Source organism: Macaca fascicularis, chromosome 7, assembly GCF_037993035.2.
Source record: "Macaca fascicularis isolate 582-1 chromosome 7, T2T-MFA8v1.1".
Classification (NCBI taxonomy): domain Eukaryota; kingdom Metazoa; phylum Chordata; class Mammalia; order Primates; family Cercopithecidae; genus Macaca; species Macaca fascicularis.
This window is the reverse complement of record NC_088381.1, coordinates 120,556,900-120,583,648: the sequence shown is the minus strand read 5'-3', so window position 1 is coordinate 120,583,648 and position 26,749 is coordinate 120,556,900. Positions and strand designations below refer to the sequence as shown.

Below are 26,749 nucleotides of genomic sequence, written 5' to 3'. Positions count from 1 at the left end.
ATCCGGCCACTGCACTCCAGCCCGGGCTGCAGAGCAAGACTCCGTCTCAAAAAAAAAAAAAAAAAAAAAGAAAGAAATAGTTTACTAGTTACAAAGGCCCTAAATTTGACTCTTTTATTTAAACTGTATTTGAATTTAATAAAAGATATACTTAAGTAAATGTGGCCAGGCATGGTGGGTCATGCCTGTAATCCCAGTGCTTTGGGAGGATCACTTCAAGCCAGGAATTTGAGACTAGCCTGGGTAACACAGCCAGACCCCACCTCTAGAAAAAATTTGAGAATTAAGCCAGGCATGGGGGTGTGTGCCTGTAGTCCTAGCTACTTGGGAGGCTGGGGCAGGAAGACAGCTTGAGCCCAGGAGTTTGAGGTTACAGTGAGCTATGATAGTACACCACTGTACTCCAGCCTGGGTAACGGAGCGAGACCCCACTCCTCTCTCACAAAATAATAATAACAATAAATGAGTGTTTAAAAAGGAGTTTATCCATTTAGGTTTATCTCCATTATTATTTTTTGTTGTTGTTTTCAGATAATGCTATGAAAACAAATATGGGCTATATTATGGTTACCTAGGGTGGGAAATATAAAATACTGCCATAGAGGCTTTTTCTCCTTCTAATAAGATCATGGTGACATTTCAAGAGAAGAAGTTTTGAAGAACTAGACCTTTTTTGGTGTGTGTTTTTGTTTCGTTTTGAGACAAAGTCTCACTCCGTCAACCAGGCTGGAGTACAGTGGTGCCATGTTGGCTCACTGCAACCTCTACCTCCCAGGTTCAAGCAATTCTCGTGCCTCAGCCTCGCAAGTAGCTGAGATTACAGACACGTACCACCATAACCAGCTAATTTATGTATTTTTAGTAGAGACAGGGTTTTGCCATGTTGGCCAGGCTGGTCTCAAACTCCTGGCCTCATGTAATCTGCCTGCCTCAGCCTCCCATTGAGGAGACAGATCTTTAAACAAATACTTTAATGTGATAAATACTGTATGTATATTTATAAAGTACAATGGAAATTTTAAAAATGAAAATTATCTAAAACGATCTGGAAGACTAGTACTTGGTGAATAGCAAATTATATGGACAATAACCTTGTTTACATCAGTCTTTTACAAAATAAATTATAGCTATGTCTATAGTTACCTGCCCTGTCCTTTCCCTAGTACTTAGTTTTACTAACTCCCTATCTTTCCAACTAAGCAGAAAGTCATCAGGATGTCCAGGTTTACTCTTAGCCATGTTTCAGCAGTCAAAAAAACCTTCAAGTTTCAAAATCAATGACCTTTTAAAACCAGTTAAATTCCTAAGAACATCATTTTAAATTACAGAGATATCAAACACAATTTAAGTATACTGACTTCTGAACAGGCAAAGTATTGGGGAAAGACATTTGTGGTACGTTTCATGTTGTAACTCAAAGAGAATTAGTAGCACTGAATCTTTTAGAAGTGGTAAGAACATATTAAAATGAGATCTACCTATTTTAACTGCAGCTGAGTAAGTCCATTAAAGTTTGACTATGTAGAATATCTATAAAGATGGAATATCCCTTATCTAAAATGCCGGGGACCAGAAGTATTTCAGAGTTTGTATTTTTCTGTTTGTTTTGCATATTTGCATTATACTTATAATTGAGCATTCCTAATCCAAAAATCCAAAATCTGAAATACTGCAATGAGGATTTCCTTCGAGTGACATACTGGTGCTCAAAAAGTTTCAAACTTCAGATCAGGGATACCAACCAGCCCTCTAAAGTCTGGCTGGCAAAACAACTAAGGTGAATCACTTTCAGTTAACACACACAGTCTTACCCTTGATAAGGAAGGTTTAACTAAACATAGAAATTCCTTATTTTGGGCTTTAAGTATACCTCATATTGTTCTGAAGCTATGATTAGCAATTACAGATGTCTAGTATTTTAGAGAGTAAATAAGTTATTAAAGGTCAGTTATCCGGTAAATCTTTCAAACATACAAATTTCATGAGGAAAAAACAAAAACTATGTGATTTGTGGTGAAACACTTGAGAACTACTGGTCTAGTAAAATAAGGAAAGAGGAATGTACTCCAAAGTGACAATCACTGTTAACAGACAGTACTTGTGGATGCTCCCTAAAATAAAACTCTTTATTGCCAAAAAACTTACCCAAGAAAAGTTGGTTAATAAAAGTCTCTCTTGGTGAATCTAACAAAGTTCATACCTTGCTTTTCATAGCAGATGAGTATGGGCCTAAGAACAATCCAGGTAAAATTTCCTAGAAAAAAAAAAAATTGAGGTATTTACCATCAGCAATTTAAATCTATAAGACTATGTACCATATAACTGAATTTGTAGGGTGTTTTCATAGTTGTTAAAACAATTTGCTTAAAAGTTTGTTAATTAGGGAGCATTTCCTATCCACGATGAGCAAATGATTGGGTAGAGAAATGCAGGCATGCTTTATAATATCGAATAAGACACTCAAGTTTTATTTAAACAGCTTTATTTTATATCAACAGCTCTGAAAAGTTGGATATGTGAACTTACAGAGCTTTTTATAAGCAGTTTGTATGGAATTAGTACATTGTAATGTTGCGTTTTACATTAATAAAATCTTTTAAATTTTACTTCTATTATCTGCTAAAATCTGGAAATAAAATAGGCATAAAGGAAATCATCCTTTTAAACCTACACAAAACCTTATTTGGCCAAATCAAAAGCAACACAAGATACAACAAGATTGGAACTATTATCTATTTTTTTAATCTTTTTTTTTTTTTTCTTTAAAAAACAGAGATGAAGTCTCAGTATGTTGCCCAGGCTGATAAGGAACTCCTGGGCTCAAGTGATCCTTCTGCCTCAGCCTCCCAAACTGCTGGAATTTCAGACATGAACTCCTGTGCCCGACCTAAAACTATTATCTATAGTTGATAGAAGCAAATTATTACTGTAACATAAAAAGTCCAAATTCAAATATTTGCCAGTTGACAAAATTTCAACAATTTAAATATGTACCTTCCAGAAGCTGAATTCAAATTTATTCTATGTAAATTCAATATAGAAAGCTTTCAGTCTGGATATATCACATCCCAGATACTAACAGTAACTTTATAGTTCAGTTCTATAAGTCATAATTATTTGTATATAAAACTGATTTCTCCCACCAGGCTTTTGTGGGCAGAAATTACATTTAGTCATCTTTGCATTCCTCATAGCACCAAACAAAATGCCTCATAGTTACTCACATATTTTTTCAAAGTGAATTTTCATTAAGAGAGAAAAGTAACAGATTTTTAGAAGTCATGGGATTCCCAGGAACAAGATACTGCTTAATCCTGGGGCAAACAGACCTCACTGTAAAAAGTATGAAATGCAAAAGAAAATGAGTTGCTATGAGAGTTAGCTATCATTTAATTCATTCCAAACTGAAAGTATTCAATTTGATCTTCTAAAAGACTTAATTATGGAAGTTGATTGAAAATCGGACACAAAATGAACAATGCTTATTTGTTGTACAGTGAACTCTCCCTATCTACACAAACAGAGAAAGCAAACTGCTTTCAAAAGGAATACAAAGATAGTATCCAATTTTTCACATGACGAAAAAGAAAGTGACTCATTGGCCAGGTGCAGTGGCTCATGCCTGTAAGCCCAGCACTTTGGGAGGCCGAGGTAGGTGATCACCTGAGGTCAGGAGTTCGAGACCAGCCTGACCAACATGGAGAAACCCTGCCTCTACTAAAAATACAAAATTAGCCAGGCGTGGTGGCGCATGCCTGTAATCCCAGCTATTCAAGAGGCTGAGGCAGGAGAATCGCTTGAACCTGGGAGGCGGGGGTTGCAGTGAGCCGAGATCGTGCCACTGCACTCCAGCCTGGGCAACAAGAGCAAAACTCAGTTTCAAAATAATAATAATAATAATAATAACAACAATAATAATAATAAGAGAAAGTGACTCATTAAGTACAAACACCTATTATTATATTCCTCTAATTTCCCATCTTTTTAAGATCCAAGATTAACCTTAAATATTTAAAATAATTATTTAAAATACATAAAGATGAACCTACAGATCATGAATCAGCAGGTCTCAAATCCTATAAAATGAGGTTGTTACTACAATAACATGGGTTGGTTTGAACAAACAAAAGGTTGCCATACCTGCATCTCTCGTCTCATAGGGTAGGTCCACTCCTTTAAAAGGGGAGGAAAACATAAGAATAAAAGTAGATAACATTTAAAAAGTCACCCAATTAAAGGCTAAAGATGTGACATACAAGTATGCAGATTTTTTAAAGTTACATTATACTTTAAGAATATTTTATTAAAATAGCAGACTTGGTTTCACAAACATCTGAAAATTGAAGTGACAAGAAACAAAGCTTAAGGCATTCTTTAAATAACTAGGCTTCCAGAATTATTATATTACTTCATATAATGGATGAAATTGCTCATTAAACTTAAGAATAGAATAGATATTCCAGAAGATTCTCCCCAAAACTGATCTTCTAAGTCAGAGATGTCACTAGATTTTTTTGTTTCTCATGCCAACTCTAATCAACTGACAATAGATACCTAAAACACTGTGTAGTCCAAGACAGCAAGAAGAATGTCTGATCAACAAATAATACCTGAGGCCGGGCGCGGTGGCTCAAGCCTGTAATCCCAGCACTTTGGGAGGCCGAGACGGGCGGATCATGAGGTCAGGAGATCGAGACCATCCTGGCTAACACGGTGAAACCCCGTCTCTACTAAAAAATACAAAAAAACTAGCCGGGCGAAGTGGCGGGCGCCTGTAGTCCCAGCTACTTGGGAGGCTGAGGCAGGAGAATGGCGTGAACCCGGGAGGCGGAGCTTGCAGTGAGCTGAGATCCGGCCACTGCACTCCAGCCTGGGCGACAGAGCATGACTCCGTCTCAAAAAAAAAAAAAAAAAAAAAAAAAAACCAACAACAAATAATACCTGAAATGGATAAAAGAAAAATGCTGTGTCATAGGTACTTGCCATCTCTGATCTAAAATGCCAAAAGCTTATCAAAGAGCCTTTCCTACACCTCACTTGGTCCTAACATTCTTGTTCAATTATTTTAACACATATCACAAAAGATAAGAGACTTTGTTTTGTCTTTGGAATGCAGACCAATGTAAATAAGCTGTAAAACAACACAAAATGTCAATGGTGAAAGATAAAAAATATTTTAAAAAGTTAGAAAAAGAGAAAAGTAACTATAGTAAATTGAAATGAAGAATCGAAATAAGACTAGAAGGCCAGGCTCTGTGGGTCATGCCTGTAATCCCAGCACTTTGAAATGCTGAGGCAGGCAGATTGCTTGAGCTCAGGAGTTTGAGACCAGCCTGGGAAACAGAGTGAAACCCCTTCTCTACTAAAAATAGAAAAAAATTAGTTGGGCATGGTGGAGCCTGCTTGTTATCCCACCTACACAGAAGGCTCAGGTGGCAAGATCGCTTGAGCCTGGGAGGCAGAGGTTGCAATGAGCCGAGATAACCCCACCACTCCAGCTTGGGTGACAGACTAAAGACCTCGTCTTAAAAAAAAAAAAAATTACAGTACAGATAGTCCTCATTTGTTAATGGATTGATTGCATTCCAAAAGTTTCTAAGTTGGTTGCTTAAAACTCAGAATTATTACTAGTAATTAGGTTTCCAAAGTAGTCTGGAAAATACTTTTTTAACCTTTTATTTTGAAGTAATTTTAGGATTATAGAAAAGTTGCAAAAATAGTAAAAGGAATTCCATTTACCCTTCACCCAGATTCTCCAAGTCAGAAAAGTAATTTTTTGTTTGTTTGTTTTTTGAGACTGAGTCTTGCATTATCGCCCAGGCTGGAGAGCAGTGGCACGATCTCGGCTCACTGCAAGCTCCGTCTCCCGGGTTAATGCCATTCTCCTGCCTCAGCCTCCCGAGCAGCTGGGACTACAGGTGCCCACCACCACTCCAGACTAATTTTTTTGTATGCTTTTAGTAGAAACGGGGTTTCACCATGTTAGCCAGGATGGTATCGATCTCCTGACCTCATGATCCACCCACCTCGGCCTCCCAAAGAGCTGGGATTTCAGGAGTCAGCCATTGCACCTGGCCCAGAAAGCATTTTTAACACAGAAGGTAGAAATGGTATCCATCTGTAATGAAAAGAGAGAATAATAATCCTACAATGAGAGACAGGTTTTTTTTTTTTTTTTTTTTTACCACGCGATTTATTTTTATTAATTTTATTATACTTTAAAGTTCTAGGGTACATGTGCACAACGTGCAGGTTTGTTACATATATATACATGCGCCATGTTGGTGTGCTGCACCCATCAACACATCAGTTACATTAGGTATATCTCCTAATGCTATTCTTCCCTCCTACCCCCTCCCCACAATAGGACCTGGTGTGTGATCATCCCCTTCCTGTGTCCAAGTGATCTCATTGTTCAATTCCCACCTATGAGTGAGAACATGCGGAGTTTAGTTTTCTGTTCTTGCGATAGTTTGCTGAGCATGATGGTTTCCAGCTGCATCCATGTCCCTACAAAGGATACAAACTCATCCTTTTTTATGGCTGCATAGTATTCCATGGTGTATATGGGCCACATTTTCTTAATCCAGTCTGTCACTGATGGACATTTGGGTTGATTCCAAGTCTTTGCTATTGTGAATAGTGCCACAATAAACATACGTGTGCATGTGTCTTTATAGCAGCATGACTTACAATCCTTTGGGTATATCCCCAGTAATGGGATGGCTGGGTCAAATGGTATTTCTAGTTCTAGATCCTTGAGGAATTGCCATACTGTTTTCCATAATGGTTGAACTAGTTTACAGTCCCACCAATAGTGTAAAAGTGTTCCTATTTCTCCACATCCTCTCCAGCACCTGTTGTTTTCTGATTTTTTAATGATTGTCATTCTAACTGGTATGAGATGGTATCTCATTGTGCTTTTGATTTGCATTTCTCTGATGGCGAGTGGTGATGAGCATTTTTTCATGTGCCTGTTGGCTGTATGCATGTCTTCTTTTGAGAAATGTCTGTTCATATCCTTTGCCCACTTTTTGATGGAGTTGTTTTTTTCTTGTAAATTTGAGTTCTTCATAGATTCTGGATACTAGCCCTTTGTCAGATGATGAGTAGACTGCAAAAATTTTCTCCCATTCTGTAGGTTGCCTGTTCACTCTGATGGTAGTTTTTTTTGCTGTGCAGAAGCTCTTTAGTTTAATTAGATCCCATTTGTCAATTTTGGCTTTTGTTGCCGTTGCTTTTGGTGTTTTAGACATGAAGTCCTTGCCCATGCCTATGTCCTGAATGGTATTCCCTAGGTTTTCTTCTAGGGTTTTTATAGTTTTAGGTCTAACATTTAAGTCTCTAATCCATCTTGAATTAATTTTCATATAAGGAGTAAGAAGAGGATCCAGTTTCAGCTTTCTACTTATGGCTAGCCAATTTTCCCAGCACCATTTATTAAATAGGGAATCCTTTCCCCATTTCTTGTTTTTGTCAGGTTTGTCAAAGATCAGATGGTTGTAGATGTGTGGTATTATTTCTGAGGGCTCTGTTCTGTTCCATTGGTCTGCATCTCTGTTTTGGTACCAGTACCATGCTGTTTTGGTTACTGTAGCCTTGTAGTATAGTTTGAAGTCAGGGAGCGTGATGCCTCCAGCTTTGTTCTTTTTGCTTAGGACTGTCTTGGCAATGCAGGGTCTTTTTTGGTTCCATATGAACTTTAAAGCAGTTTTTTCCAATTCTATGAAGAAAGTCATTGGTAGCTTGATGGGGATGGCATTGAATCTAAAAACTACCTTGGGCAGTATGGCCATTTTCACGATATTGATTCTTCCTATCCATGAGCATGGTATGTTCTTCCATTTGTTTGTGTCCTCTTTTATTTCACTGAGCAGTGCTTTGTAGTTCTCCTTGAAGAGGTCCTTTACATCCCTTGTAAGTTGGATTCCTAGCTATTTTATTCTCTTTGAAGCTATTGTGAACGGGAGTTCATTCATGATTTGACTCTGTTTGTCTGTTACTGGTGTATAAGAATGCTTGTGATTTTTGCACATTGATTTTGTATCCTGAGACTTTGCTGAAGTTGCTTATCAGCTTAAGGAGATTTTGGACTGAGACAATGGGGTTTTCTAAATATACAATGTCATTTGCAACTAGGGACAATTTGACTTCTTCTTTTCCTAACTGAATACCCTTGATTTCTTTCTCTTGCCTGATTGCCCTAGCCAGAACTTCCAACACTATGTTGAATAGGAGTGGTGAGAGAGATGATGTGGCATCCCTGTCTTGTGCCAGTTTTCAAAGGGAATGCTTTCAGTTTTTGCCCATTCAGTATGATATTGGCTGTGGGTCTGTCATAAATAGCTCTTATTATTTTGAGACATGTTCCATCAATACCAAATTTATTGAGAGTTTTTAACATGAAGGGCTGCTGAATTTTGTCGAAGGCCTTTTCTGCATCTATTGAGATAATCATGTGGATTTTGTCTTTAGTTCTGTTAATATGCTGGATTACGTTTATTGATTTGCATATGTTGAACCAGCCTTGCATCCCCGGGATGAAGCCCACTTGATCGTGGTGGATAAGCTTTTTGATGTGCTGCTGGATTTGGTTTGCCAGTATTTTGTTGAGGATTTTTGCAATGATGTTCATCAGGGATATTGGTCTAAAATTCTCTTTTTTGGTTGTATCTCTGTCAGGCTTTGGTATCAGGATGATGTTGGCCTTGTAAAATGAGTGAGGGAGGATTCCCTCTTTTTCTATTGATTGGAATAGTTTCAGAAGGAATGGTACCAACTCCTCCTTGTACCTCTGGTAGAATTCAGCTGTGAATTCGTGTGGTCCTGGACTTTTATTGGTTGATAGGCTATTAATTACTGCCTCAATTTCAGAGCCTGCTATTGGTCTATTCAGAGATTCAACTTCTTCCTGGTTTAGTCTTGGGAGAGTGTAAGTGTCCAGGAAATTATCCATTTCTTCTAGGTTTTCTAGTTTATTTGCGTAGAGGTGTTTATAGTATTCTCTGATGGTAGTTTGTATTTCTGTGGGGTCGGTGGTGATATCCCCTTTATCAGTTTTTATTGCGTCTATTTGATTCTTCTCTCTTTTCTTCCTTATTAGTCTTGCTAGCAGTCTATCAATTTTGTTGATCTTTTCAAAAAACCAGCTCCTGGATTCATTGATGTTTTGGAGGGTTTTTTGTGTCTCTATCTCTTTCAGTTCTGCTCTGATCTTAGTTTTGCCTTCTACTAGTTTTTGAATGTGTTTGCTCTTGCTTCTCTAGTTCTTTTAATCGTGATGTTAGGGTGTCAATTTTAGATCTTTCCTGCTTTCTCTTGTGGGCATTTAGCGCTATAAATTTCCCTCTACACACTGCTTTAAATGTGTCCCAGAGATTTTGGTATGTTGTGTCTTTGTTCTCATTGGTTTCAAAGAACATCTTCATTTCTGCCTTCATTTTGTTATGTACCCAGTAGTCATTCAGGAGCAGGTTGTTCAGTTTCCACGTAGTTGAGCGATTTTGATTGAGTTTCTTAGTCCTGAGTTCTAGTTTAATTGCACTGTGGTCTGAGAGACAGTTTGTTATAATTTCTGTTCTTTTACATTTGCTGAGGAGTGCTTTACTTCCAACTATGTGGTCAATTTTGGAATAAGTGCGATGTGGTGCTGAGAAGAATGTATATTCTGTGGATTTGGGGTGCAGAGTTCTGTAGATGTCTATTAGGTCTGCTTGGTGTAGAGCTGAGTTCAATTCCTGGATATCCTTGTTAACTTTCTGTCTCGTTGATCTGTCTAATGTTGACAGTAGGGTGTTAAAATCTCCCATTATTATTGTATGGGGGTCTGAGACTCTTTGTAAGTCTCTAAGGACTTGCTTTATGAATCTGGGTGCTCCTGTATTGGGTGCATACATATTCAGGATAGTTAGCTCTTCCTGATGACTTGATCCCTTTACCACTATGTAATGGCCTTCTTTGTCTCTTTTGATCTTTGATGGTTTAAAGTCTGTTTTATCAGAGACTAGGATTGCAACCCCTGTTTTTTTTTGTTTTCCATTTGCTTGGTAGATCTTCCTCCATCCCTTTATTTTGAGCCTATGTGTGTCTCTGCATGTGAGATGGGTCTCCTGAATACAGCAAACTGATGGGTTTTGACTCTTTATCCAATTTGCCAGTCTGTGTCTTTTAATTGGACCATTTAGTTCATTTACATTTAAGGTTAATAGTGTTATGTGTGAACTTGATCCTGTCATTATGATACTAGCTGGTTATTTTGCTAGCTAGTTGATGCAGTTTCTTCCTAGCATCAATGGACTTTACATTTTGACATGTTTTTGCAATGGCTGGTACCTGTTGTTCCTTTCCATGTTTAGTGCTTCCTTCAGGATCTCTTGTAGGGCAGGCCTGGTGGTGACAAAATCTCTAAGCATTTGCTTGTCTGTAAAGGATTTTATTTCTCCTTCACTTATGAAACTTAGTTTGGCTGGATATGAAATTCTGGGTTGAAAATTCTTTTCTTTAAGAATGTTGAATATTGGCTCCCACTCTCTTCTGGCTTGTAGAGTTTCTGCCAAGAGATCCGTTGTTAGTCTGATGGGCTTCCCTTTGTGTGTAACCTGACCTTTCTCTCTGGCTGCCCTTAACATTTTTTCCTTCATTTCAACTTTGGTGAATCTGACAATTATGTGTCTTGGAGTTGCTCTTCTCGAGGAGTATCTTTGTGGCATTCTCTGTATTTCCTGAATTTAAATGTTGGCCTGCCTTGCTAGGTTGGGGAAATTCTCCTGGATGATATCCTGCAGAGTGTTTTCCAACTTGGTTCCATTTTCCCCATCACTTTTAGGCACACCAATCAGACGTAGATTTGGTCTTTTCACATAATCCCATACTTCTTGGAGGCTTTGTTCATTTCTTTTTACTCTTTTTTCTCTACACTTCTCTTCCTGCTTCAATTCATTCATTTGTTCTTCGATTGCTGATACTCTTTCTTCCAGTTGATCGAGTTGGTTACTGAAGCTTGTGCATTTGTCACATATTTCTCGTGTTATGGTTTTCATCTCTATCAGTTCTTTTAAGGTCTTTTTCTGCACTGATTATTCTAGTTATCCATTCATCCATTCTTTTTTCAAGGTTTTTAGTTTCTTTGCGCTGGTTACGTAGTTCCTCCTTTAGCTCTGAGAAGTTTGATCGACCGAAGCCTTCTTCTCTCAACTCGTCAAAGTCATTCTCCGTCCAGCTTTGTTCCGTTGCTGGCGATGAGCTGCCTTCCTTTGGAGGGGGAGATGCACTCTGATTTTTCGAATTTCCAGCTTTTCTGCACTGCTTTTTCCCCATCTTTGTGGTTTTATCTGCCTTTGGTCTTTGATGATGGTGATGTACTGATGGGGTTGTGGTGTGGGTGTCCTTTCTGCTTGTTAGTTTTCCTCCTAACAGTCAGGACCCTCAGCTGTAGGTCTACTGGAGTTTGCTTGAGGTCCACTCCAGACCCTGTTTGCCTGGGTATCAGCAGCGGAGGCTGCAGAAGATAGAATATTGCTGAACAGCGAGTGTTGCTGTCTGATTCTCGCTCTGGAAGCTTTGTCTCAGGTTTTTTTAAATTAAGAGAAACAGAAAGCATTTTCGTTTTTAATCTTGAAAACTGTTCTCAGCAATATAGTAGTAGACTATAAACCCTGAGTAATGACAGTTTAAAAAAAACCAAAAAGCCAGGCGTGGTAGCTCACACCCGTAATCCCAGCACTTTGGGAGGCTGAGGTGGGTGGATCACCTGAAGTCAGGAGTTCAAGACCGGCTGGGCCAACATAGTGAAACCCCGTCTCTACTAAAAATACAAAAATTAGCTGGGCCTGGTGGCAGAAGCCTGTAATCCCAGCTACTTGGGAGGCTGAAGCAGCAGAATCGCTTGAACCTGGAAGCGGAGGTTGCAGTGAGCTGAGATCATGACATTGCACTCCAGCCTGGGCAACAACAGTGAAACTCCATCTCAAAAAAAAAAAAAAAAAAAACAAATCCAAAAGATTCATAGCAATCAATCAGAGGAGGCCTGTTATCCTGAGCCAGCATAAGGAAGTCCCCTCTGTTTCAACACTACAAAGAAACTAACTTGGAAATGACCAATCTACTTTTTGTTTCATTTCTGCTTTATTTAGCTAGATTTTGCCTATAAATGCAGCCTCCTCTGCACAGCACACTGAAATGCCTTTTCTAAATCTTTTGATGACACACTGCCTGATAGATGAACCACTAATAAAAGCCAGTTAGATTTTTAAGCTAAATTTGTTGTAATTTTGTCTTTTGACACAGGGTAGAACTATGTTTGGCTTTACTACATACTGCCAAAACTTTTCCAAAACCATTGTACACTCTCACCAGCAATGTATGGGAGTTCTAGTTGTTCTACATCTTCACTATGGCCTTATTTTAAATGGAAATGTACTTGTAAACACAAGACAAAGTCTGTGATCTGCTCAAAGTTGAACTCATATCAAGACCAAAAAGCTGGAACTCCCAAAGGCAACATCCTCAGTGAAAGATAAACTAGGGAAGGAAAAAAAACCAAAAATTCAACTCATCCCATAGAAGTGAGTACTCTTGTCTTTCCTAGCTTTGGCTCTGGGTAGGTATTGGTAGTGGTGGAGTGGGGTCTTCCTAATCACAATCTGGCATCCACTCAAGTTTGGGGTTAGAATTCAATTACTTTTGTGAGGCCAAGTGAGAATTTAATGTAAGTGGTTCTGGGTAGATTGCATCCTGGATTCCTGGAAGAAGCAAATACATACTCTCTAGAAAAACACACCTTAAACCTAGATCAGAAATAATTCACACAGATAAAGTCCCAACAAGCTCACAATCAGAAACTAATTTAAAAACAGGAAGTGAGCCACCATAGGAAGCGGAAACAACTGAGTTACACTTACAAAACTGCATATATTATAAGCAATAATGAAAAGTATAAAAAATTTAAAGAAATTAGGTATCAAAATATGACCAAAGACTAAGAAAATGATTTTTAAAAACACAGAATATGTAGAAATAAGAAGTATAATTGAAACTAAAAATCAGTGAGTAGGCCAGGTTCCGTGGCCTATGCCTGTAAATTACCCAGCACTTTGGGAGACTGAGGTAGGCGGATCACTTGAGCCCAGCTTGGGCAACATAACGAAACTCTGTCTCTATTAAAAATATAAAAATTAGCCAGGCATGGAGGTAGCACGCCTGTAGTCCCAGCTACTTGGGAGGCTGAGGCAGGAGAGCTGCTTGAATCTGGGAGGTGGAAGTTGCAGTGAGCCGAGATTGCACCACTGTACTCCAGCCTGGGTGACAGAGTGAGACTCCGTCACACACACACACACACACACACACACACACACGAAACTCAAAAATAAAATCAAAAGATATCATTACATACCATTAGAATGGTTAAAGTTAAAAAGACTGACAACCCCAAATGCTGGTGATGATGTGGAGCAACTGGGACTCTCATACATTGCTGGTGGGAATGTAAAATGAAATGTTAAACATACACCTACCCTATTATAATATCCAGCCATTCCACTCCTAGGCTTTACATACATATGTATATATATACACACACACACACACACACACACATATATAAAAAAACATATACCCACACAAAGACTTCTACATGAATATTTATAGCAGCTTTATTTATTGTAGTCTCTAAGAACTCAAATGTCTATGGTCTCTTCATACAAGGGAATAGTACTCAGAGATAAAAGTCTACGGAGTACTCATAAACACAACAACATGGATGAATTTCATTGACATTATGTTCAGTGAAGAAAGCCACACACAAAAGAGTCCATTTGCATGATTCCATTTGTATCAAGTTCAAGAGCAAGGAAAACTAATCTAGGTTGATAGAAATCAGATTACTGGTTGCCTGTTGTGGAATGGGAGAGGAAATGCCTGGAAGTAGATGTAACCTTCTATGCTAATAGAATATTCCTGTATTTTGATGGGGTAGATTACACTAGTGTATGTTTATCAAAACTCAATGAATTGTACACTTATTATTTGTACATTATACTACATAAATTTCACTTTTATTAAAAAAAATCATCTAGACAAAAGACAGATTACATACAAAGGAAGGACAATCAGATGGACATTGACTTCTCAATTGCATGAAAGAAGCCAGAGGACAAGAATAATTCATTCAAAGTGGCAGGACAAAAATAACTGTTAATTAAGAATATATGCTCAGAAAAATATCTTTCAAGAAAAAAAGTTAAGATGTTCTTTGAAGAAAGGATACTATCATTGTCTATGTTAGTCATAGAGAACCTAAGTAACTTGATTTTGGGTCCAGATAGTCTGAATCCAGAATTCATTCTCTTAATCAATACACTACACAGTCTTTCAATGTAAGAATGAACTTTACGGCAAACATATAGTTACAATTAAACAAATATTGGCTGCATAAAATAATGATTAAGTTATGGATATTAACACAATAGAAATAAAGCATGTAATTTCTAAGCCAGCAATAAGGGAAACATAATTGTTTACTAGATTTTTTTTTTTTTTTTGAGACAGAGTCTTGCTCTGTCACCCAGGCTGGAGTGCAGTGCAGTGGCACGATCTTGGCTCACTGCAACCTCTGCCTCTGGGGTTCAAGCAATTCCCCGCCTCACCCTCCTGAGTAGCTGGGATTACAAGCGCCCGGGTAATTTTTGTGTTTTTAGTAGAGATGGGGTTTCATCATCTTGGCCATGCTGGTCTTGAACTCCTGACCTCATGGTCCACCTGCCTCGGCCTCCCAAAGTGCTGGGATTACAGGCGTGAGCCACCACGCCCAGCTCAGATTCTTTAACTTACTAATGTGTTATGGTAATCTTTTTATACATAAGTCTTTTTGCCAGGTATGGTATCTTACACCTGTAATCCCAGCCCTTTGGAAGGCTGGGGCAGGAGGATGGCTTGATCCCAGGAGTTCAAAACCAGCCTGGGCAACATAGGGAGATCTCATCTCTACAAAAATTTAAAAATTAGCCAGGTGCAGTGGTGGTGCATGACTGAGGTCCTAGCTACTTGGGAGGCTGAGGCAGGAAGATTACTTGGGCTTGGGAGGTTGAGGCTGCAGTAAGTCACGATGGTGCCACTGCACTCCAGCCTGGGCAACAGAGACAGACCCTATCTCAAGGGGGGAAAAAAAAAAAAAGGAAATGAAACAAGGAAAAAGAAGAGTTTTTAAAGACTTTAGGACAAAGACTCTTTTTAGTGATGGTACTCCTAATGATAAGCACAGTGCCTGACACAGAATAAGCACAAACTAGATGCATTTCAGAGATCTACTGCACTAAATGCTATTGACTTTGTTTTTCTTTTTAAAAGATTCCTAAGTCGTCTAACAGCCAGCCTTATCTTCCTGAAGCAACTTGTCAGAGCTGTGAAAAAGAAGAAAATCAATTAAAGAAAGGTATACTTTTGATTTATCTGAAGTGAAATCACTAAATTTTGTATAATTAAAGAAAAAAAAACAGGGTAACACATATCAAGGAATAGTGTACATATATTCTGGGAAATACTTGTGTAAGGGAGGGAAGACTTTCCCTCTACCGACAGGATTCAGTAACAGTGTATTAAATAAACTAAATGGAGAAAAGGTATATAAATTTATTATGCGTATGGGAGTATCACAGGAAAAAGTGTACAAAAAAAAGTGATATTTTTAAAAAGTGTATACCAAAAAAAAAAAAGCCAGTGATATTTAAAACCAGTCTATGAAATAAACTAAAAGGAGAAAAGGAAAAGGCATAGAAATTTATTATGTACATGGGGTATCACAGGATAGAAAAGTGTATACCAAAAAAAAAAAAAAAACAAAAAAACAGTGATATTTAGGAGCCTATATATCCTTTCTATAGGATGGGGGTAGGGGTATATAGGCAATTTCGTATCACCACCAATGATCTATTTTAAGCTACTATAATTCTGGAGAAAGGCAAATGGGCCCTCAGAATAATAACAGATGATACTTTGTGACAGTTTGGGTGTGGTGCTGACTTTTACTCTCCTCTCCAGTGATAAGAGTTAATCTTCCCTGGTTGATGAAACTCCCTAGGAGCAAACTGAGCTTCTTTTGGATGATCTGTCCTTAGGTAGATAATAGGAGTTCAGAGAAAGGCTTTCTCCCCATTTGCTACTTTGCAAGTGTTTCCAACTTAAAGTAATCAATCTACCAAGGTGTCATATTTTGCAGTGGCATTTCCTCAACACTTTCATTTGGCAACACGCCAAAAGACACTCAAAACTACTGAAGTATCAATTTTATCAAAAAATTTCTTTAGGGAGAAACAGTACTTTCACTGGTTACTAATTTAAACAATTTTTATATTAAAACAAACAGGTACATATGGGGTAGAATGCAAAATTTACCTGAACCTTTTAGCAAAACAAGAGGCTTCAAATAAATTTTGAGCTTTCCATAAGGTTATATGTAATACAACATGAAAGACTCTCTTGATATATATACAAGGAAGATATTATAAGAGGGAAAAGCAAGCTGTATACTAGGAGGGAATGAAAATATTCCTAGTCACAGGACAGATAAGCCTTCTTCAGAGAACACAAGTAATTACTGCAATAGGTATGGATCCATTGAAACCTAGAAAGCTTTCTCTCACAGAAAAGTTCATTTGGAACTATTCCTGGTGTTATTATCAGATGCTGATCTCAGAATCCACCTTCTTCGCTGCCCTAACCCAGATTACTACCTACAGAACAAACCTTAAACCTGCCTGTCGGCCAGGCACTGTGGCTCACGTCTGTAATCCCAGCACTTTGGGAGGCCGAGGCGGGCAGATCACGGGATCAGGAGATCGAGACCATCCTGGCTAACTTGGTGACACCCCGTCTCTACTAAAAATACAAAAAATTAGCTGGGCATGGTGGTGGGCGCCTGTAGTCCCAGCTACTAAGGAGGCTGAGGCAGGAGAATGGCGTGAACCCGGGAGGCAGAGCTTGCAGTTAGCCGAAATCTTGCCACTGCACTCCAGCCTGGGCGACAGAAAAAAAAGAGTCTCTCTTTCTTGAGACTCGCTGTCTCAAGAAAAAAAAAAAACACAAAAACAAACAAACAAAAAAACCCTGCCTGTCTATGGATCCTACTAATCAAGATTTTAAGTCTGAATGCTCATAGTCTTCTTCTACCACATATCCATCTGTCTGAACACGTGTCTAATAACCAAGTCTTACCACTATCACACTTAATTCTTAATCTCAGCCTACCCACACTACTCCTGAAATCTATCATTTTAGAAACCGTGGTATTAATGGAAGCATCTTCGTATCACCACCAATGATCTATTTTAAGCTACTATTGTAATTAATTAGTACAATCAATTCCCCAAACCTTATGAGTAGCCAAGCACTTCAACCACATTTACCAAACCAAGGCAAGCCAGATAAACCAAAATAACCCTCTATTGTGAAACACACCATGATTCTGAGAGAAATTAATTCACAAGTGAAAATCTTTCAATCAACATGCGCTAAAAGGTACCACATGTTAAAACATCCTTCTGAGTTATCTTCTTCCTTCCCATAAAAATGATCTATAAAACTGCATTTGGATAGGAAAAAAAGTTACAAAAATGTCCAAAGACCCTCAAATAAACACATCAGTGAAGGATATAGACTGTAACCATTAGATAAAATAAAAAATTCTTATATGGATTGAAATATGAAATATGAACTTTTACAAATACAGTAGTCCCCCTTTATCCACAGGTGATATGTTCACATGTTTGAGGATAGTGCCGAATCCTATATACACAATACTAAAATAGAATACAAATTTTACATAGGCTGGAGGTGGGGTGCAACAGTTTGGGGGAGAAAAAAATCATCAGAATACTAGACTTACACTGGGACATTCCACAAAACAGAAAAGTTAGTATTGCAGTTTCTCTGCTACAAAAAATAGGTAAACCCCTCCAAAGTCCTTTTCCTTTAATTCCCACACCAAGCTTGATCTTTGCTTAAACCAAAGGAGAAAACAAAATGTTTCACTCAAATAAAAAGAGAGGGTGGGCAGGGACTGCAGGGGCAGAAGAGCACTCGAGTAAGATATTTTCTAAACCAGCAATTTTTAAACCTGACTACACATTAGAACCATCTAGCTTCATTCAGACAAATTAAACTGTAATAGGTGCTGGTAAGGTCCAGGCATCAGTAATTTAAAAAAATTCCTTACTCTACAGTAAGGAAGGGTTAAAAAGCACCATTCTAAATAAAGGAGCTAGAAAAGGAATCCTCAGCCAGGTATGTTAAGTAATTCCTATATTTGATCCTGTACTATGGGATCCACAAGAAAAATGAAAAGAGAAACATGGAAAGTTGCCAAACTGCAATGTAAATAAATATTTCATTTTCTATCAGAAGAGAAGATAAAACATTAACTTTTAAATTATAAAACCTACTGCCCCAGCTACAATCAATTTGCTTAAAAAATGGTACTATCAGCTGCTCCTTCTTCCTAATATCTAAGTTCTCTTATGAAAGGTTCAGTCTAAATGGAAAATAGACAATGACCAAAAATTGTAAGTGTTACAAAGGTAAGTATTATTAAAGTACCAAGTGCTATAGTACCTGGGGAAGTGAACCAGTCTAGGGGATGAAGAAAGGAGTTGGAGCAACTAGCAAACAGGAAAAACTTTTCTGAAGAAATGTTGCCTAAAGTGGGATTTAACCCAAGGGTAAGCAGTTAATTAGGTGAGGGTAAGGAAGGTACCGGAGCCAAGGCAGGGGAAAACAGCGAACATAAAGGTGGGGGTGGGAGGGGGAAGGGAATTAAAGCATTCCAGGAACTGAGAAAAGATAAATATGGCTAGGGCTTACACAGAAGGGAGCAAGAGTAGTAGCTCATAATGAGGTTAGAGAGGTATGCAGATGCCAAACCATACAGGACCTTGGAAATAATGTCAAGGGTTTAAGCTTCATCTTCAAAACAATGGAAAATCATGAAAAAGTTTTAAACAAAAAAAGTAACAATCTTTCTGCAAACTAAATTTTTGTTAGCACTGTCCTATACAAAGAATACCAATATTTCAAGAAACATGAAAATAATATTCTTGTAGAGGTGACAGAATCATCAAGCTATCACAGCTTGATCACATTAACATTAAAAGCATTCACTGAACTCTCTGCTTGAATTCCATTGTTATTAAATTTGGTTTATAATTGGGCTTTCCAGGTAGTGCTCCCTATGTCAAAGAAATAATGCTGGCTGATCACTCTAACTACTTAAGACCATTTGACACTTTGCATTATCTCACTGGAGATTAGAAAATTAACAGCATTTATTAGTCAGTTTATTATGAAAAACTATACGCTCCTATTTAATAGTTTATTTATGTGGCCTCTATGTATACTTTTATCAGCCCCGAAAGTACCCTCTACCTGTGGAAATGTTCCTATGGTTTTGGTGGGAGGGCTACGAACAACAAACTTCACTCCTCTAGTCAAGGAATTAGGGATATGACCTAGATTGGGCCCCTCGTATCTGCCCTTTCCTGGCTACAGTGACTGATCCAAAGTGTGGGAACATGACCTAAATGAGGCCATTCCTCTAGATTTCAAATACAGAAGCTGGAAGTGCTCAGTTTTATTCCTCAATAACCAAATTCATAAGGTGTGACCCCAGAGCAGCTGATGGCCAAGTTTCACATCTTGGAGAAGCCGGAAAGAAAGCAGAGACTCTGAGAGAAAGTAGAGGTAAGAACTCATGAGAGGCAAAGGCAGTTCTGATGCTTTATAATACCTGGGTCTAGTCAAATCCTTGAAACTAGCTGCACCACTACCTTTCTGGATTTAACTACCTTTTTTTTTTTTTTTTTTTTTTTTGAGATGGAGTCTCGCTCTGTCTTCCACACTGGAGTGCAGTTGCGAGATCTTGACTAACTGCAAACTCCGCCTCCCGGGTTCACACCATTCTCCTGCCTCAGCCTCCGGAGTAGCTGGGACTACAGGCACCCGCCACCACGCCCGGCCAATTTTTTTTTTTTTTTTTTTTTTTTTTAGTAGAGACGGGGTTTCACCATGTTAGCCAGGATGGTCTTGATCTTCTGACCTCGTGATCTGCCTGCCTCTGCCTCCCAAAGTGCTGGGATTACAGGCGTGAGCCTGGCCGCATTTAATTACTTCTTCTTTTTCTTGCTTAAGTTCGTTTTTGTTGCTTGCAACCAAAAGATACCAAACATGCAATATTATGAAATATGGAATGAATTGGCTTTCAGCAGACAATACTTGCATCATTATCCACTAGCTTTAAGCATTACCTCTGTCCCTGTGATGCAATATGAAATACATGATCTTTCTCTCCAGTTCCTGTCATAGTCCTCCTAAAACTCTCGGAATTTTCTAATAGGAGTGTCTTTGGTTACTTATGAGCCACTATTTATGATCAAACCTGATTATGCTAATGAAGTGATTTAGGGTGGGGCCAGTCACCAGAAAGACCATTTGACTAGAGGGTTGCACTCTCAGCCTCACACACACACACCTTTATGGGAGGGGCTGGAGATGAAGTTCTGTAAAAACCGTTGATAAGATTTGTTGAGCTTCTGGATGGAAACACTGGAGGTGCTAGTGAGGCAAGTAGGAGGCAGGGAATCTAAGGCTGTTTCACTCTGACTTCCCAGAACTAAATTGAAAGGAAAACCCTAACTTTCCACGCCTAAGTAACAAAAGGACCAGAGGCTACTCCTGTTGCAACCACCCCCCACCTTTTCTGCACAGTAGATGGAAAATCGGCTGTCCTCTACAAATCAAGACTGATTGCCGGTGGAATCTTCCTTTGCAACTTTGTAACTTCACTCTAGCCACTGAATGGTTGCTGTCCACAACGAAGCCGACTGACGGGAGGTGGGGGGTTTGGCAACCAATCAGGCCAACTGCAAGCCATCTCTTCATTTACATGAGGTAAGCTTGGAGTGGCCAATGGGAAACTTCTAGGGGGTATTTGGACCCAAGAACATTCTGTAAAGCGTGGGGCTGCTAGGGCGGCTGCCACACTGTGGAGTGTACTTTTGTTTTCAATAAATCCCTGTTTTTGTTCTTTTGTTGCTTCATTCTGTCTTTGCTTTGCTGGGAGTTTTGTCCAATTCTTTGTTCAAAACGCCAAGCACCTGGACAACTTGCAATCACGGCTCTTCACTGGTGATACTGGGGATGGTGTTGTGCCCCTTCCCCCATACCTTGCCCTATTCATCTCTTCCTTCTGTCTGTTCACTGGATCTTTTGTAATATCCTTTATAATAAACCCGTAAATGTACTTCCTTGAGTCCTGTAAACCACTCTAGCAAGTTAACTGAACCAAGGAGGGAGTAACGGGAACCCTGATTTCCAGTCAGTCAGGAGTGTATAGGTGACAACCTACTACTTGTGGTTACCATCTGAGGTTGGGGGCACCCTTGTGGGACTGAGCCATTAACCTGTGGGATCTGACTAACTTTAGGTACATACGTGACAGAACTGAATTATGGGACATTCAGTTCATGCCTGCTGGAAAACTGCTTGGTATGGAAAAATCCCCACACATCTGGCAGCACAGAAAAAGAGTATGTTTTCAACAGTCCCACACAGAAAAGACAGGTATATTCCCACCAAGAATTTATCAGTTTTGCAGGAATAAGGCATACATAATGATATATACAGTACCAGATTAAATGCAAAGTCTGGGAAATTTTTAAACTAGAATTTTTAAGATTAGGGCAGGGAAGAATTGAAGTGTATTAAAAAGAACAATAAATTAGGAGGCCAAGGTCCTCCTGGTGTTTTGTGCTACTGTGTTGTTAATTTGGCACATCACTTATTTTCAGTAAGGTACAATTTCTTCACCTGGAATGTGGGACTCCTCTACATTATTTGTAAGGTTGCTTGCAGTTAAGTGCTGAAATTACTGTATCATTTTGAGGATATAAAAGTATACTCCTTCACGGTAGCTCAAGCCTGTAATCCCAGCCCTTTGGGAGGCTGAGGTAGGCGGATCACTTGAGGTCAGGTGTCTGAGACTAGTATGGCCAACATGGTGAAACCTCGTCTCTACTAAAAATACAAAAATTAAACGGGCGTGGTGGCGGGCACCTGTAATCCCAGCTACTCAGGGAGCTGAGGCAGGAGAATCTTTTGAACCCGGGAGGCGGAGGTTGCGGTGAGCGGAAATCGCGCCACTGCATTCCAGCCTAGGCAACAAGAGCGAAACTCCGTCTCAATAAATAAATAAATAAACAAACAAATAAACAAAATCATACTCTTCATTCACATTATTGCATGTTAAGTATAAATTCATTTTTATAACTAGCCTAAATATGACCTCTTTTTTTCTTATTTAAGAGTATAATTGGCCGGGCACGGTGGCTCACGCCTGTAATCCCAGCACTTTGGGAGGCCAAGGCGGGCGGATCACAAGGTCAGGAGTTTGAGACCATCCTGGCCAACACGGCGAAACCCCGTCTCTACTAAAAATACAAAAAAAATTAGCCAGGCGTGGTAGCGGGTGCCTGTAGTCCCAGCTACTCGGGAGGCTGAGGCAGGAGAATTGCTTGCTTGAACCAGGACCCGAGGGGGAGGCTGCAGTGGGCTGAGAGAGCGCCATTGCACTCCAGCCTGGGGCAACAAGAGTGAAACTCTGTCTCAAAAAAATAAAAAAATAAAAAAAATAAAGAGTATAGTTTTGGGCCAGGTGCGGTGGCTCACACCTGTAATCCTAACACTTTGGGAGGACAAGGCGGGAGGATCTTGAGGCCAAGAGTTCAAGACCAGCCTAAGGAACAACCCTATCGCTACAAAAAAATAAAATAAAAATAAGCCAGGTGTGGTTCCAGCTACTCGAGAGGCTGAGGTCAAAGGATGGCTTGGGCATGGGAGTTCGAGACTGCAGTGAACTGAGATCGCACCACTGCACTCCATTTTGCAATGGTGATACCCAGTCACAAAGTCTCTACTCTTAAAACAAATGTAATTGTCAAGCATCAATACCACAAGAGCGCCCTCCAAACAAAAATGTGAACCTAGGCCGGGCGCGGTGGCTCACACCTGCAATCCCAGCACTTTGGGAAACCGAGGCGGGCGGATCACAAGGTCCAGAGATCGAGACCGCCCTGGCCAAAATGGTGAAACCCGTCTCCCCTAAAAATACAAAAATTAGCTGGGCGTGGTGGTGCGCGCCTGTAGTTCCAGCTACTCGGGAGGCTGAGGCAAGAGAATCGCTTGAACCCGGAAGGCGGAGGTTGCAGTGAACCGACATCGCACCACATAGCACTCCAGCCTGGTGACAGAGCAAGACTCCGTCTCAAGAAAAAAAAGAACCTCAAATGAAGATACTCAATAGAATAAATATTCGGAATAAACTGAATGGTCTCCTAAAAATAGGGCTTCATTTTTCCCAACTACTTTAAAGGTATTTTTAACTAGCGATGTTACATTTTCTTTCTTAATCCTACTAAAGCATAGCTGAGTATCTTCGTCTTGTTAATTTAGCCTCCAGAAAATTCTAATTTAGTAGTCTGCAATGTCGTTAAACGTTAAACTAGCAACAGATGAAAAATAAAATCCGAATAGAAACAGCAGGCAGGGATGTAAGGTGGAGTAAAAATAGCCACGAATTAGAAACCAGGAGAAAAGGTATATAGAATTTTACTTTCAATATTAATTTTCCTCCAAAGGTCGAGATTTCTGATTAAGAGTTATCAGATTCAGATGAGCTAGCTTTGAGACACTTTATTGTGCGGGTCATAGCTTTGTCTAAAAATAAAAAACTTTGGGAAACTTTTCGAAGGCGCGCTTCCAAACTTCAGGCGCCGAGTCTACTCCGCATGTGGGGCCATGTGTCCCACAAGTGAATCGTTTACACCACAGACATTCCTCAAAAGGAGATTAAAACCAACTTCGCTTTCAAGTTACTTTGACAATAAAAGAGGAATCTTACTCCAGGTCAGTCCTGGATGCCAACCAAGCCTAGGGACTCAGGGATTGCTTTTCCTCTTCTCAAATGTAAGTACACCAAACGCTGTCCCTCCGCGGGGTCTGGAAAGGACGAGAAACTCAGTCGGGATTGGAGCCGACTGCTCGGCCTCAGAGGTCCCGGGACGCCCTCAGGAGGCAGGGCGCCCGCGCAGGTGGGGGCTAAGACGGTTGGGGACTGGGATCGCCCCTCGGCCGGAGCCACAGGGAGAGGCCTGTGCATGGCAGCCACGGGGCCGACTCACCTCTGCGTCTTCCTTGCACTGTGGAAGGGAAGGGAACTCCAGCTTCATGTCCTCCATGGTGCTGGCCCGCGGGCTGGTGGGTGGGGTGGGAGAGTGTTACACAGCCGGCCGACCCTTGGGCTGGCTGCGGCGGCGGAAGGAAGGAGGGCCGGCGGAGCGGAGGGCTCACAGGCGGGCGGCGGGCTTAAACTAACACACGCAGACTAGAGGGTCCCAGTGACTCCAGCGGCGGCGGCGGCGAAGACGGATAAGAGGAGGGTCGGGCGTTTTACACCCGGCCGCCATGCCGCTGCCGTCTCCCTCCCCTAAAGTCTCCGCAACCCTCAGGCCGCCCAGGATCCAGCACGGGTACCAGCCCGACAACCGTCTCGCCGCCTCCCTCCCGCCCCCTCCACCCGCGCCGCCTCAGCCAATCCCAGCCCACGTTCGCCTTCTGCCCGCCCTCCGCCGCCGCCAGGTGTCAGCGCGCCACCACCCCTGCTCCGCCCCTTCGCTAGAGCGCAGACGCCGGGGGGTGGGGGAGCGGAGCCTCGGTTGCTGCTAGGCCACGGCTCACCCGGCGTGGAGGAGGCGGGGCTGCGGTGGGACAGGACGAGTGAAGGTCCTGGGAAAGGCAGTGGGGCGGTCCGAGCCAGCTCCGCCCTTTCCAGACAGGACGTAGAGCCCTTCTTTAACGTAAGAACAGACAGGCAAAACCTGCTACCCACCAGATAGTGGCATCCGAAAGGAAAGCTATAGTTTCTCCCCTCTCAAAATTCTGCACAATCTATGCTGAGTTTATAACCAAATGAAGAGTTCGATTTAAAATCACGTAGTGCCATACAGAAAATGAAACACCCATCACCTTTAAGCAAAGAATTAAACGGCTCAATGCTTTAACAATCTTAAAAGTATTTTAAGAGTACTTGAAAATACGACTCCGTTTAGATTACCTAGAAAATATCAAGAATGACAACTGAAAAAAATCAGAAAAAGGAACTGATAGCTGACTTAGTAAATTGTGTATAATACTGTAAAGCTTATTCCACTAATTATTATATTTTGAAATAAAATTAATAAACCACATGGCTTTTAATATATTTTAAAAGGAATTTGCCAGCCTGGGCAAAATAGTAAGACACCCCCCCCCAAAAACTTTCTTTTTTTAATTCCCTGGGCGTGGTGGCGTTTGCCTGTAAACCCACAATGAAAAGATTTGGACCAGGCACGGCGGCTCACGCCTGTAATCCCAGCACTTTGGGAGGCTGAAGTGGGCGGATCACCTGAGGTCGGGAGTTTGAGACCAGCCTGACCAACATGGAGAAACCCCGTCTCTACTAAAAATACAAAAATTAGCTGGGTGTGGTGGCCTATGCCTGTAATCCCAGCTATTTGGAAGGCTGAGGCAGGAGAACCACTTAAACCCGGGATGCAGAGGTTGCAGTGAGCCGAGATAGTGCCATTGCCCTCCAGTCTGGACAACAAGAGCAAAACTCTCTCAAAAACAGAAAAGAAAGGATTTGTACACCAAATTGATTCTTTAAAAAACAACCACTGCCACAAAGGTAAAAGGCAAGTTACTCATTAACTAAATGCAAATTATAAGTGAAAAGATCACGTAGATATTTGACTTAAACCTCCCCTGACATTCTTTTTATATTGTCACATAAAATGCACTGCCAACACATAGAAACAGAACTGTATAATTTGAGTATTAGATGGCTAACTTGAGCACTCCATTTTCTCTATCACTATTTTAACTGTTCTTCATCTTTTAAAATTAAAAAAAGGCACATAATATCCTGCTAGGAAGTTTTTAATTTGAAGAATTATTGTGTCATTAGCTAGGTCATGTATTTTTGGTTCTTTAGTGTTTATGAAACTGAAGTTGTCTTTTCTTTTCACCAGCATCTTTAATAACTATTTATGCCTAATGATTCCTTTGTGTACTGTTATAGTTTTATTGCCAGATGATACGAGAAAGAATCATGTATAGGTAACAGAAATCTTGTTTTGAACATTTCTGACACTCCTACATCCCCTACATCATACACTGTTAGCCAGGTATCCATAGATACCTAAAGAGTCCTTGGATGAGCCTGGGAAACAATACATTTCCTGAAAGTACAGTATATGCAAAATTGTGTGTATGTTATAATATTTCCTGGAAGAGAGTCCAGACCTTCACATCCTCAACAGGGACCGATCATCTTACATAAACCAAGAAAACTAAGTCACATATTAGCAAATATTCCATTGAATCATACTCTTTAAAACGTTATGGATGTGCATGTATATTTTCAATTAATCAACAATGAGCTTAATCACAGTAAATGAAGAATAGGTAAATACTATCTGGAAGGAGGAGTATAGACATACCCACACATCCATGTTTTATTTAAGAAGATGATCTTATGAACACCAAGTATGGGTACTATTTTTAAATAATATTCAAAAATCCACAATCCATCTGGGTTATCAAATAGTTTACTTGCTAAAGAACCTAAAGGACCATAGTAAATGTACTCTTAGAAAAGACAAGAATATATACG

At 40.1% G+C, this 26,749-nt stretch overlaps 1 protein-coding gene across 3 annotated transcripts in view; it reads right to left on the bottom strand.

The window, feature by feature from the left end:
* STYX (serine/threonine/tyrosine interacting protein) overlaps positions 1-24,588 on the bottom strand; it is a 49,657-nt gene extending 25,069 nt beyond the window's left edge. The window contains exons 1-3 of one of the 3 annotated variants that reach the window (XM_073997414.1): positions 24,219-24,588; positions 4,141-4,173; positions 2,146-2,254 (exon numbers count right to left, since the gene is read on the bottom strand). Coding sequence is in view for 2 of the 3 variants with exons in the window: in XM_005561267.5 (XP_005561324.1) it covers positions 2,201-2,254; positions 4,141-4,173; positions 24,219-24,275 (144 nt within the window). In the remaining variant the exon portion in view is untranslated. The remainder of the gene's footprint in view (positions 1-2,145; positions 2,255-4,140; positions 4,174-24,218) is intronic. The other 2 variants (XM_005561267.5, XM_045396425.3) reach the window with 2 other exon arrangements.
* Between the last annotated feature and the right edge of the window lie 2,161 nt (positions 24,589-26,749).